Genomic DNA, 15,279 nt, shown 5'->3' on the forward strand with positions numbered 1-15,279 from the left:
TTAATTATATATTTAATAGTATCATGCATGTCATTTAATTCCTATTTATTTACATATTTTTACAAACAATATATTTTTTTATACATGAAAAATTGTATTTTATCTTTTAAATATGAAAATGAGGGTAATTTTAATGTGATGTGAAAGAATTAAATGATATAATTGTAAAAATAAAAAAAGAAAAAGAAAAAAAGTGCTTAGAAAACTTGAACCCCCGGTTCAACACTGAAACAAGAGAACGGCCGGTTCAACCGTGGAATGGGAGAACCGGGGCCGGCTTAAAAAACTCGCCCGGTTCGTTATTTGCAGTAAACGAAGAGGGGATCTACAGAAACCCTGTTCGATTCCCAATCCCGTTCTTCTCTCTCGTTCGCAAGTCTTTTCAATCTTCCCAGATCGACGCCGACGTTGGCCTACCGTTCGTCGGCCGTTTGCCTGCCCTTGGACAGCCTCAGGTATGCCATACTGTTTTGGGGTTTTTCACTTGGCGGTTCTGTTAGGGCTTCCAGTTTTCAAGTGGAAAGTTTTCTTTTTTAATTGGTGGCTTGAGGCTACAGAGGTCCGTGATGATTTTTATAGAGTTTTGGTAAATAGTCTTGCCCTCCTGTTAAGACGCATCTCCATTTTCTCGTATTGTATATATGTTCAGGGTGATCCAGAGTTCTGTTCACGTATTTCTTCTTGGTGAACTTGCTAAGCATGCGATTTCTGAGGGTACTAATTACTAAGGCTGTTACTAAGTCTTCTAGTTCTTTGTTAGACTTGTCTACTCTTTTAAAATTTGAAATGATTTGTCGCTCTCGTTTTGAGTAATGATTAGTTTTTGTTGTTTGGTATTCCGCATCCTTTCAGTTTTTTATTTTATGTATGAAGTTAAGTGGCAGGTAATCTTGCATGTATTTGTTCGATTGTGGAATCAGTTCTTATCGATACATGGAACCTGGAAGATGTTGATTTGGGATAGCTACAGTTTTTGTAAGTAAATGCCCCGTATGTATATAAAATTTTTTTCTTAAATTGCGTGGCTGTCATTTAGACTTTCACGAGTTTAACGGACAATCATTATTGCTTGTTTAGTTGTGGTGTTCATCGTAGTTAACATAAAAGAGAGATTGGAAGGTTGAGATCTAGCGAGAAGACGTAGATGGCTCGAGACTAACGAGATTGGGAAGGAAAAGAAGATCAAAGGGCAAAATTTTCAAGTTGACAGGATTAGAAGAAGAAAAACTTTTGTGGTAAGCAGGATTTTTCCCCATCTCTGGCTTTTCATGCTTGCGATAAATGAAACACTAGATTCAATTCACCTTTCTTTGATCCAAAAGATTTAATTTGCTCCGTAGCAAACTTATTCATAGAAGTTTTTTATCATTGTTCAGCAGTGCCACGAATCAATGTGTTATGATTCATCTGGGGGGTTTAGATGACGTATAGATGTATACTCATTGAGTCTCTGAAATGGGAAGATGAAGTTAGAATACAGTGCAGTGAACTTCATTTTCGACCTTTTGGATCTAACACAAGGCTGATAATATTTAAGATTGAGTCCAACTATATAAATACGTTGTATTAGGAAAATTTGATTTATAGTAAGTTGAACTTGCATTTGCAAACAATGGACATTAGCATCCCGTGCCTTTGTAGCCAATTTATGAGGGGCTGTCCTATGTTTGAATTTCTAGATGTTGATTAACTACTGTCCGCCGCTACCTTGCCAGTGAGCTCGTGAGACGATCCAAAAAATGATGCGATCCAACGAATGATACCGAAGAGCGAAACAAAGTGAAAGAACGAGCGGCTGGGGCACAACGGCACGATCCCCCACCCTTCTTCTTCGAGCAGGAGTCTACGAACCGTTGTGGCTACCCGCATCGACCCCTAGCAGAGCGACACGATGCATCTTTTTTTACCAATCATCAGTGTGTATATATATATATTCGAAATATGTTAGCCAAATGATTCCATTTATGATAAGTGGACTAGTTTTGTTCAATTAGAAAAAAAATTAAAAATAGATTAAATGGTACCCAAAATAAGTTTGTGGAGGCTTTTAAAGTATTTTTCTTTTGGACTCGTTATTATTATTATTTTTGTTTAGGTCGCTTAATCATTAAGTTTATAGACTTGAGCCTTCACCATTTTGTAGTGTGGCGATCGTAGCTTGCGGAAACTTACTAATCTAAACAGAGGCCCATAAATTGTGTTGAATTTTTTATTTTAATTTTAATATTTTTTTATCTCAACTTACTTTGCAAAATTTATTTATATGATGCTTCAAAATAAGTTTAAGGATAGTTTTAAAATACACACATAAATAATTAAAAGATATTAGTGATTTTTAATGCTATTGTGTGTTCATTATCTTTGAGAATTTTTAGGGAAAACTATATATTTAACTACATAGTGAAATATCTAAACACCCACATTGTTATTTCCTTGGATTATTCATTTTACTTTCTTGAATTATTTAAATAGATCATTTATTATAATTTTTACACTTGAAAGTAAGAGCACTTGATCAAATAAATTAGATAATAGCTTATATTTTTTATTCGTATAATATGTTTAGATTGAAGGAAATGAATTAAAATTCCAATTTTTTGTTGGTTCATTATGAATTTGTAGCTATTGATTTAAGCTTTTCTACTCTTTTTTAATTTTCTTGTAATCAAATTCTTAGCATCCAAACTCAACCTATATGAATATATCTATTACTTGATAGTTTGGACATCACAACACATTCTTACATTTGGTGATTTCAATGTGGCAGGCACCTTCAATGCTTTTAATAAAAAGAATAATGAAAGTCCACACTTTTGATTGAATGGCTTGAAGAGGGCAAACACAACAATATTTATTCATATAAATAAATGCACTTCTGTGTATGCATGGGTGTGCTCTTGCATGCATGCAATGGCGCGTGCGCGCGCACACACACACACACACATAAAGGTCGGCGCACACACACACACAAACACACACACACACACATAAAGGTTGCCGACATGGTTTTGTTCCCCTCTGCTAGGGTTTCGCCTCATGGCTACACGGCCCTCCCATTTCTATTCCCTGCTTCGTCTTCATCGACGGGTGCTCGCGTAGCGTCTTCGTGTCCCGTCTTCACATCCAGACGATGAGGCAGGCTGAGATATCGCATTTCCTTCCAGACGACGTCCTCGTCTGCCCAGGACGCCTCCTTCGCAGCTTCCGTAGGACGCCTCCTTCGCAGTCCTCTCGTCTTGGTCTGGCGACAGAGCTGCTGCTCTGCTAGCTTGGTCGCTCTTGGTCTGGCGACAGAGCTGCTGCTCTGCTAGCTTGGTCACTTTCACACTGCTCTGTTCGCATTTCATTTCAGACGAAGTCTCCCCGCTTCTTTTCTGTCCGACAAGGCTATCCGTTCTTATGCTGCTGCACTTGCCGGCGACCTCTCGATTCCTATTCGTGCTCCTCTTTCATAATTAGAGACTGATTTTCGTATAGGTAAATCTTGCAATTTTCCTCAATCTTTTCATGATGCTCTTGAAGGTGGTGGTGATCACACTTCATAAAAAAATTGGGGAAAAAAATAGGAAGTCTGCTCTTATTCTCACAGAGGTTGAAACCAGTACTCTCACGTCCTATTGACGTTTTGCTCTAGTGAGAAAATTTCTTTATGGTAATCCAAAATTGGAGATCATTCGGAAAGAGTTTGAGTCTTTGAAACTATTAGGCAGTTGAAATATTGGTTTATTTGACGGTCGACATATACTGATTCAGTTGTCTCATGATGTTGATTATATCTGCATCTTTTCTCGGAAAGTTATCAAGATCGATAACCGTTATATGAATATTCTGAAGTTGACTGTTGAATTCGACCCAAAGGCTGAGTCCCCTATCATTCCTGTTTGGATAAAATTTCCGGGGTTAAAATTACATCTGTTCAATTTGAAAATTCTCTTCTCCTTAGCAACTGTTTACGGTAAACCTCTCAGGGTTGATATTCCTACGCTTGCTATCATCAGACCCTCTGTGATTTATATGTTAGTTGAGAGAGATATCATTTAACCAGCTCCGGATGAGCTGTGGATTGGAACCGCTCACAACGGGTATCGACAAATGGTTGAAATCGAACCACACCCTGCTTATTGCTCTCATTGTAGTATGTTTGACCACAACTCTACTATTTGCTATCGCTTACATCTTCATCTAAGACCGAATATTACTAAAGAACAACCACTTATTATTTCAGTTGAGAAAACGCAACCCGATCCTCTTCCCAACACCGCAGTTCCTGAAGAAGAACAACATACTACAACTACAAATCCAGTTGTGCTTATACTGTCCACTGTTATTGAAGAAGACTCCCTCACATGCCAAGACACACGTGAGTGCTCCTTTGATTCAATAGCAGATCAGCCGGTATAACATGTTGCTGCTTTTAATGTTCAACAATCTGCACATCTCCAGCACACGGTAGATCAAGATCAGGTGAGCAATCTTCGGAAGATGAATGACATGTATATCCCAGGAGGAAGAAGAAGAATGGAGGCAGACTACCGAATGGAGGCCGACTCCAGCTAGGGAACATATTGGATGATACATTGGTTACCACTGGCAATGACAATCATCTTACCAACTTATTAGCTTGTTACTTCCCTAGAACCAGAGGCAGAGACAAAATCAAATTGGATTGCTCTCTACCCACTTGATATTTTTTATTTCAACATGTTTAGGCTTTTTCTTTATGTCTCTACTGTACTTTTCTGTATTTTCTAGTTTTAAAACCACTTGTGATTTTGGTGTGAACTGGGTGCCATGTTTAGGCCCTTCAACACATTGTATCTGTATCTTTCTTTCTAGTTAATATATTAGTCTTTTTGAGCTTTCTAATATCTATCAAATATATATATATATATATATAATCGAGGCTTACAATGATTCTATGATAGCTATAATTCCTGTAAAGAGGTAGCCATCAATGATGTAGCGCACATATGCAAGCACATAGGTGTGAACATGAAAATTATAAAACATAATTTTAATAGAGATTATTAAAGAAGAATTCTTTGTATAAAACATAATAAATAGGATTATGAACTATATTATAGACTGACAAGCAAACCTATATTATAAAACATAATAAATAGGATTATGAACTATATTATAGTCTGACAAGCTGATTGATCCTGAAAAAGGAACTTCACTTTTTTTAAAATTGCACGCAGAAAGGTGTAAAACTTTAGACCTCTTTATATTGGGAGATTCATGAAAGATATTAGAGTTGTTTTGTTTTTATTTTCAATGGGATCTTTAAGACTATTATGATGCTAATGATTGGAAGATGAGTATGGTGGTGCCAATATTAAGGTCACATGAGGTGTAAAGGATTATGGTGATTAAAGTGCAATTGAACTTATAAGGAATACATTGTGTGAAAGATTATGAAATATGGAGAGAAAAATCATGTTGTTATTGGAAATCAATTTAGAAGATATATGATCGAGTCATCAATGAGAAATAGTATTGATGTTTTTAAAAATGTGTGATTGGACATTTTTTTAGTATTAGAAGTAATTGATTTTTGAGTTTTAACATATTTTTACTTGAAAATTAACTTGGCTTAGGTCGTTTTGCTGATTTTGGTTGAAATATGCAATGTTCATGGAACTCTCAATTCATTAGAAACCTAGAATTGTCATTTTTTCTTTTGTGAACTTTTCTTCGAGATTCCATCAGTTATTTCTATAATTCAATTGAATTATGATATCCTGTATTTGCTATTTACCTTAGCTTTCTTAGTTGAAGTTGATAAAACTCATTTTTAGTGAGTTGGATATCACTCCGAAGTCATTTTCATACTTTTTAGTTATTTGAGGTACTAACAGTTTATGTTGAGTTCAATAATAAGAATCACTGGAAGTGTTCCTATTATGATTTGCTTTTTATCTAGTAACATTTTTTGTTGACCAACGTTGTTGTTTTTTAATGTCTTTCATTAACCTTGAAATTTTTTTTCCCTGTAGTTTACATGTTTTTTTTCCTAGAAATAGGACTATTTGGTATACCTTAGGGTATTTCTTGCAATCTTAGAGATGGCTTACGATTGATGATTTATGGGGATGCTGAGCTACCTTAATGTGGGCCAATGGGATTAGTATTAATATGGCCATGACAAAACCGCAAGGCCTATTGATGTCTATTATTCATATATGTTGTGATGAATTGTGTGATACATATGAAGGCGGATTAGAGATAGAAGTTCCTCATGGATTTTTGAGCAAATAAGATTTCATTTATACCATGTGTAGAGAATAAAACAATGGAGAAAACTTACGAGAATTTTATTGTCATTTCGTTGTACAAGATGGACGTCTTAAAAAGACAATACAAAATAGGAATAAATCAAAAAAGGGAGAAAATAAGGTGTTGGTGATCCAATAGAGGAGCACACAGATTGCAATTCAAAAACCATATAGAAATTCATCTAATGGTACAAGGCCATGATAAATGTGCCTTAAATTCTTTGTTATAATTGGAGAGTGAGTGGACCCCACTGTAGAAGAGAGAGAAGTTCAACACTCCCTCAAACTGTACGATAGTGATCTATCTTTCCAAATCTATTATATTTTTGAATGTTGGTTTGCAGAGCCCTTAATTGAATATGTTAGCCAGTTGATTTCCTATAGTAGGCACACATGGAGTGTAAATCAAGTTAATTTTTTTTATGAAGTGTCTTGTCATCATGAAAATTTTTTGTACAATCATGTTGTATCAGATTGTGTGCAAACTAGCGATCAATATATATCACAGTATATTTTTAATTTAAAATTCTTTTATATGATTTTGATTCATAGAAGCTCACAGATCTCTTGGGTAATGAATATGAACTCTGCTTCAACAATTGATCTTGAAACCACAATCTGTCTCTTGTTTCTCCAAAATATGAGGTTTTCTCCTAAGAATGTGCAATACCTTTAAATGAATCTTCTTCCATCGATAATGCAAGCATAATTTGCATATATGTATTCTTCAATTTATAGGATATCATGCATTTTGTATAGAATTTTTTTTTTTGGTGCTTGATTTAAAATATAGAAGATTTCAATAGACATCTTGAAGGTATGACTCTTTTGGCTTGCGCATGAATTAATTGATTAAATTTTTTGTGAGTACAATTTCATGTTGAGTGTGGGATCAGAAGATTTGTTTTTTAACCAATCTTTGATATTTTCACATATCTACATCAGTTCTTTCTTCATCAACGTCTAATTTTTGTCATGATTTTGTTGGAGTTTCATACGGCTGGTACTCTGTCATCTTTGTTTTCTTCAGCAAGTCCATACTATATTTCTGTTGAAAGGGAATTATCCCTTGTCCATATTGAACCACTTCTATTATCATAAAGTATTATAGTTTTTCTAGCTCTTTGATCTCAAATTCTTTTACGATTTTTTTCCTAAAAATTTCTTTCTCTTGTTTATTACCTCTCGTAACAGTCATTTTCTTAACATATACAGTAAGGATTGGTATTTTACCATTAGGAGAGTGTTTTATAAGATGAGTATATTTCTCTTGACCTTATTTGTATCCAATACTTCGTGATTATTTTAGTTCTTGTAAAACTTTTTTTAATTTGCATACCTAATTTTTTTTTTTGAAGAAGTTATGGAATCTTAATGGCTGATCCATATATATTTCCTTTTCAATGTTCCTATGCTTGAAGCATTTTTTTACATCATATTATTGTATATGTCATTTATGACTTGCCACTGGGGATATTAGAATATGAATAGTGCTCATTTTTACAACTTAAGAAAATATTTCTTGATAGTTAATCTCACATGGTTGAATATATTTTTATATATTTGACTGTGAAATCCCATTTGCATCTTATTGTCTTCCTTTTTTTGGTAATTCAACAATCTCTCATATATGATTTTTACAAGGCATTAATTTTTTCTTACAGTCTCATTCCATTTTTCTTTTTCAAGTGTCTTAAATAGAATTTATGAAATATAACGCGTTTGATGAATTTTAAGATGAAGAGTTGTAAGATAAATAATACAATGAAACATTATCATAAAATTAAATTGTGGCACTGAAAACATAGAATTATTTTTATGAGTAAACTTCAAGATTTTAGCATTTGGAATTTTCATAAAGAAGCTAATTCTATCTGGGATAAAGTAAGAATACTATTAAACATGTGACAAAAGATGTACTTTCAGGATCAAAGGAAATTTTTTTATAATTACAAATAGTTGGTGGTAGAATTATAATGGGCAAGTAAGATAAAATACAAAAAGTTGTGTTATAAAAATTGGTTTAAATGTAAAAACTTAAAGAATTGGAAAAAATATAAGGCTGCTTGTAAGGAGTTTAAGATAAGAATTTGTGATGCTAAGAATTATGTTTTTAGTGATCTTTATAATAGATTAGATACTAAAGAGAGTGAAAAATATATGTATAAGCTAGTCAAATAATAGAAAAGAAAAGTAAAGATTTAATTTAAGTAAAGTGTATTAAATATGAAAAATCAAAAGTACTTTTTCTGTAGGAAAATATTCAACTTACGTGGGTGAGCTATTTTGATAAAATTTTCAATGAAGTTTATGAAAATACGATCAACCTTAGTGATCTTATTATTGTTAATAATAATTAAAAAAATTATTTTTACCGTTGCATTAGTAGAAAGGAAGTTGAGGTGGCTTTAAAGAAAACTAAGGGTGAAAAATCAGGACTTGATGATATCCCTATTGAAGTGTGGAAATATCTAGGAGATTTACGAGTTTCTTAACTTACTAAACTCCTTAATATTATTTTAAAAATCAAAGAGATGCCCGAGGAGTGGAGGAACAGTATGTTGGTCCATTTTTAATAATAAAGGGGATGCATAAGAGTGTGCAAATTATATAGGAATTAAGTTTTCTCATAATCAGTCAGAATTTATTTCGGGCAAGTCTGGAATGGAAGCTATACATTTATTTAGAGGTTTGATGGAGAAGTATAAAGAAAGGAGGATCTACATATGATTTTTATTGATCTAGAAAAAGCGTACGATAGGGCTTCAAGAGAAGTTTTTTGTAGAGTTCTAAAAAAAATAAAGGTGTTGATATGACTTCTTTTCAAGTCATTAAAGATATGTATATTAGAGCTATTATTTGTGTTCAAAGAGGAGGATTGATCAAGTATTTTCCTATTTTAATTGGATTACATTAGAGTTTAGTTGGATTAAATCATGGATTAGTTCTAAGTCCAAATCTTTTTTGCTTTAGTTATAGATGTTATTATTGGAAATTTATAGGTGTAGCTTTTCGCTGATGATATTTTTCTTGTGGATAAGATTAGAGGGTTGCTGATGATATTCTTCTTGTGGATAAGATTAGAGGAGTTCAAGAAAAACTTGAATTATGAAGGTCTACAATGGAGTCTGAAGGCATTCTTTTGAGTAGATCTAAAACTGAATACATTAAATGTAATTTTAGTAGTAGCAGCTTTAGCGATAAAGTTGTAACTATAGGTGATCAAATCATTAAAAGGTGTGAACAAGGTGTGAACTTTTTATGTCTCAGGTCTATAGTTCAAAGTGATAATGATATAGTTGGAGATGTTATTAGTAGAATTCAGGTTGGTTGGTTGAAGTGGAGGTCTGCATCAAACTTATTGACTTATTGGGTGATAGAAAAATATTGCCTAGACTTGAAGGAAAATTTTATAAGATGGTAGAGAGACTTGCAATGCTTTATCACGCAAAATGTTGGCCTTTAAAAGAGAAACTTAAAACAAAGATAAATGTTGTTGATATGAGAATGCTTAGGTGGATGAGTGGCTTGACACTTAGAGACAAAATGCAAAACGAACCTATTCGTGAAAGTGTTGGTGTAGCTCTAGTTTCAGACAAGATTAGAGAGAGTCGTCTTAGATTGTTTGGTCACATTAAACGTCGATCATCTAATTATTCGGTGATGGAAGTAGATGTTTTAGATTCAATTTATGTTAAGAAGGGCAGAGATAGACCTAAAAATAATTGAGCATATTGTATAAAAATTGATCTTAATCTATTAGAATTAAATTAAAATATGGTACTTAATAGGACACAATGGAGAAAAATGATTCATGTTGTCGTCCCCACTTACTGGGATAAAGACTTGTTCTTAATCTATTAGAATTAAATGAAAATATGGTACTTAATAGGACACAACGGAGAAAATTCATTCATGTTGTCGTCCCCACTTAGTGGGATAAAGACTTGCTGTTGCTGTTGTAAGTAGGTTTGATGTTGATGTTAGTTAAAAATATTTTATTAGAGAGAACATTTAAGGGTTGATGTGTATTAAGAGATGATAAAAATCGGTAATAATTGGTTGATTAATGTTACGTAGTAACGATTCTGAGGACTTGCTCGAGATCTTAGCTGGGCTGGCTTCTTCTTGTATAGACCTGAAGGGATACATTTAGTATAAAGCTAATATTTATATAGTTTTGGGTTTCAGGAATATCAAGATAGAAAATATTGTCAAACTTATCTTTAAATTTAGAATTCTCATTGAAGATAAGTTTGAATGAAAAAACCATGAGTTTCATCAAAAGTGATGTCCATTGAAGTGAAAATTTTTTTATAGATGGATAATGACATTTAAATCCCTTTTGTTTGGCAGAATATTGGATAAATATAAACTTGAGAGCTCATGGATTATGTTTTCCTCTATCTTCTTTATGGATATATGCATAAGTAATGCTTCCAAAAAATCTAGGAGAGATCTTTAAGAAATTATTTGTAGGAAATAACTCTACATAATAATTTAAGTGACTTTTAGATACAATTACTTTTTAAGGTATTCCATTGATTAAATAGGTAGTTGTTAGAATAACTTAATAATATTATTTTGATATTTAATGGTGGAGAAGTGTCCTAGTTACCTCCAAAAGTTGGTGATTTTGTTGAATAGCACTCTCTTTCTTAAAAAAGAATAATAGTATGTAATTAAAGTAATCATGAGTATATCAGTTCTAAAAAAATTTTGATGTTAGAATTGATTCCTTATCATGACATTTATTATAGGGAGTATAGTGTTAACGTCAATTTCTTGTTTAATTAAATGTGCCCATCTCATTCTAGTGCAGTCTTCAATAAAAATAGTAAAATAAATTACTTCCGAGATATGTGTATTTTAAAGGGTCCCTAGATATTAGAATAATCAATACAAAATGACAAGAGGATATATAGTTATTTCCATGAAAGGAAATACGAGGATGTTTAGCAATTTCATAAATTTTACAATGGAAATTTTTTATGTATCTATTTATAAGCGAAGGAAACATATGCTGAAGATTTTAAGAAAGGTGCTCTACTATATAATAGGTTGTCTGGATAATTTTGGTGGTGTGAGGTGAAGGAGCATGATAATTGACCTTGGTCCTCAGGAAGTATAACTCATCCTTTTCACTTGTTTGCTCAGTCATCTTCTTTGTAGTGAGATCAGAAAAACACATTGATTTGTAAAGATGAATTTGCAGTAATGATTTTTTATCAATTTATGGATTGATAAAAGATTAGCCATAAGGTATGAAACATACAATGCATTATATTGAGGGTTAAGTTGTGAGAAATTGAGATGTATGTTCTAAGAGTTGTTAAAGATTCATCAGCAATTTTTATTTTTCTATTGTAGAACTAGAATTTTTAACTTTAAAATATGTTGTCAAGATTTGTCATGTGGTGAATGGCTTATGAATCTAGGATTAGGAAGGGAAAGAATAATTAGTTGCACTAAAAATATAGGAATTAGAAATCATGTCATTTGGACCAAAAAACAAAATCATGGTAATTTTTCTAGGGGTCATGTCATTTGGACCAAAAAACAAAATCATGGTAACCTTGGAATTGAGAAATTCATTGATCTCATCTGAATTGAGTACTTTTGACTCCATTAGGTATGCCTTTTTTATTTTTCATTGTTATTTACTCCATAACCTTGGAATTTTTTATAAAGTTTGTAGTTTTGTTTTTTATTTGCTTATTTCTTTTAAAATGGTTGCACCAGAGATTAATTTTGGAAGAAAATTTTTATCTTTCTTCTGGCGAATGTTCTTTGATAAACAATCTCTTATTTTGGGATTTAGGAGTTATCTTGGTAGATATTTCGAGGGCCCCATGCTTCTTTCTTTTCAGCCCATACAAAAGAGAACATTTCATTTGGAAAAGGGGAGATTTTCTCTACTTAAGATTTGGATTCAAATTTACTTAAATTTATTTTTGAATCTTATAAGACACTAAAAGATTCTCACTTGCTCCAAAAATCGTTTGAGGATCATCTTATCCTCATAGCATGACATTTTGAGATCTAGGCAGTAGGCTAACTTTAATCAGCGAACTTTAATGATATTAAACTATTCAATGTGAGAATGTTATCTTGTTTGGTAGTAGTGAATTTTGTTTTTATTTTGTAAAGGAGCCTAGCACCTTCGACTTTTTATTATGTTCACTTAATTGCATTCCAAACCTCTTTTGCGATCAAGAGGAACATAAAAGGCCCTCTAATATTTGGTAACATAGTGTTTCACAAGTATGTTGTGATCATGAAATCATTTTCTTCCCAAAGTGTGAACTTTGGATCTTCGGGCTCTGGAGGTAGATCCACAATGTGCTAAATCTTTCCTTTTTCTTTCAAAAAGATATGCACAATTTGGGATTATTTACAGTAATTTTTATTGTTCAAATGATAAAGATACTTGAAATCACTAGATCTCTCCCCTGGTTTTCATCACTTATCATGGAGAACTCCTTAGATTGCAATCCATATATTTTTTATATGTTATCAAAACGAGGCTAGGATTTTTTCTTCTAATAATTGTTCTTTTATTCCAAGGTTATAATTTTCACATCTAACCTTATTCTTACCTTTGTTCTTTTTGGCGATCCAATAGAGGAACACACGGATTGCAATCTAATGGCTATAGAATTGATCCAATGATAGAAAACTTTCGTCCATGTGCCTTAAGTGTTTTACTATGATTGGAGAGTGGTCACCACCATGGAAGAAAGAGGGTGCGTGTGTGTGTGTGAGAGAGAGAGAGAGAGAAATTCAGCAGTCAGAGAGAGAGAGAGAGAGAGAGAGAGAGAAATTTAGCAGTGTTCCATACAATTTGGTTTTGACGTTTTGCTTAGATTGTGTACTTCCAAGTTTATTGAGTTTGAACTCATGTTTGCTGTATTCCTTCTCCAAACTATGTGCTATCAGAGTTTGTTGTGAAAAATCATTTAGACATACTTTTGGACTTGCAGTGGACCCTACCTAGTGTGGCTTAAGCTTTTGGGATGCTCCACTAGCCTATGTGGTCAATCGTGTGCCACTAGTGTTCCTTCCTAAAGCTTATGATTAGCTGCGGCCTTGAGAAAATTATGTCATTGATGTGATTTTGATTGCTTAGTGGTTGTGAAATGCATTTTTCTCTGACTTACTAAACTAAATTTTCTGTTGAATCGTCTCTTTTAGGTATTAATGCTTTAATGCTCGACTCATTGGATTTTAATATGGTAACTTTGTTGATGTGCAATTGTACTACCGAGCTGGTGAAAGTGTGAAACACATAATAGTGTCACATTTGCATTCAACATTCTTTTGATGAAATTCGGAACACTGGACTATAATGTAGGAATCCATCACCTAACACTGAGCATGGTTGTTATCAGGATAAGATGCGCTTCTGTAATAGTATGAAATCCTAGTTTTTGTTTCTGTCAAGGTTTAAAAATATTTTAATTTTGTTTTTGCTCATTGGATTGGTGGAACCTTGTATATACATGAATTCCGTTAATTGTGCATGCATATTTGGATAAATGTAGTTTATTAAGCCATTCCATGTGTTCCTATTTGAATAATATGTGGAAGTCAGAGCTGAATAAATGCAATCGCTTCTGTTTTGTGAAATATGATTGTCCAAAGTTTTTATTCTTTATTGAGATGATAGAATATTCTATTAGTAGAAGTTTATCTTAAGCCGTTTTATAAAACTATTTATGAAAGAGCTTGTTCTTGTTCAAAACCATGGGGCTGTAAAGATGGAATGGAACTATGGACTCTTCATGAGTCTGATGAGTTTCTCTTGAAACTGCACAGGTCTACTTTCTTTCCACTTAAACAGAGCATCTATGGCTTTTCGAGGATATGTTTCATCATCTTTATCTGGGAAGCCTGTGCAGGCGCCGGGAATGATGCGCCATGGCCCGTTTCCAGGATATTCGCCTTCTGGACTCCACCCTTTGGAGCCTGTAAGCCATGCTGAAGTTCTGGAAAAGAAGATTATGACTCAGGAGGCTGAGATGGATAGCCTTACTATGGAAAATCGAAGGTTGGCAGCTACTCATGCGGCACTGAGGCAGGAGCTTGTTGCCTCTCAGCATGAGCTACAACGAATCCATGCTCATGTTGGAAGCATCCATAATGAAAATGACAATCAGATCAGGGGCTTGTTGGAGAAGATCTCAAAAGCTGAGGCTGATATCTATGCTTCTGAGGATGTAAGAAAGGAACTTCAGAAGGTAAATTTGGAGGGACAAAGACTTCTGGCTGAAAGGCAGGAGCTAACAACTGAAATCCAGCGCTTGACGGAAGGTCTTCAGAAAGCCAAGGCTGACATTAAAAACCTCCCTGAATTGCATACTGAGCTTGAAGGATTGAGACAGGAGCATAAAAATTTACGGTAACCAAATTCGTCGTTGTTCTAGTATTTTTTTTTTTTTCTCCGCTCTCTTTCTATCCTTCACTCCCTGCTTCATTTTGCCCCAAACTGTTTCCTTTTGCACTACTGAGTTCATGAATTGTACAATGTATTTTTTTCGGGTGAAAAAGTTCGGCCTTCGAGTATGAAAAGAACTTGAATAAAGAGCAAGTAGAGCAGATGTGTGGGATGGAGAAGAACCTTATAACAATGGCAAAAGAAGTTGACAAGCTAAGAGCTGACATACTGCAAATAGAGAAGACTGCACAGGGCAAGTATTATCTAACTCTTCTGATTATTTTTAGCCAACAATTCCCTTCTGATTTCTCAATTCTTCGTCGTCATATGGGACCGCAGCTCCTGTTTACCCTTCTGTCGGTCAAGTTCTTGTCCACAACCCAGATCAGGGTTACTCTCAAGGCGCTGGCTATGCAGAAAACGCCAATGCTGTAGCTATCAGTTATCCAAATTCTGGTTATAGCCATGGTGGTTTTAGTGGATATGTTCCAGGGTATGGGATGGTATCAACAACTCAAATGGCAGGTGCGGCTGCAGTTCAGGGAGGGAATGTCTACAGTACGG

At 33.9% G+C, this 15,279-nt stretch overlaps 1 protein-coding gene across 6 annotated transcripts; it reads left to right on the top strand.

Moving 5' to 3' along the window:
- Positions 1-326: 326 nt before the first annotated feature.
- On the top strand, positions 327-15,279 carry LOC110023089 (protein FLX-like 2; the record flags this gene model as incomplete). Of its 6 annotated transcripts, none has more annotated exon segments than XM_020722313.1 (6): positions 327-455; positions 874-975; positions 1,078-1,235; positions 14,097-14,679; positions 14,829-14,968; positions 15,055-15,279. In XM_020722313.1, coding segments are annotated over 3 exon segments (916 nt in total), but the record flags the coding sequence as incomplete, so codon positions are not given.

This window comes from Phalaenopsis equestris, unplaced genomic scaffold, assembly GCF_001263595.1.
Source record: "Phalaenopsis equestris unplaced genomic scaffold, ASM126359v1 Scaffold000210, whole genome shotgun sequence".
Classification (NCBI taxonomy): Eukaryota; Viridiplantae; Streptophyta; class Magnoliopsida; order Asparagales; family Orchidaceae; genus Phalaenopsis; species Phalaenopsis equestris.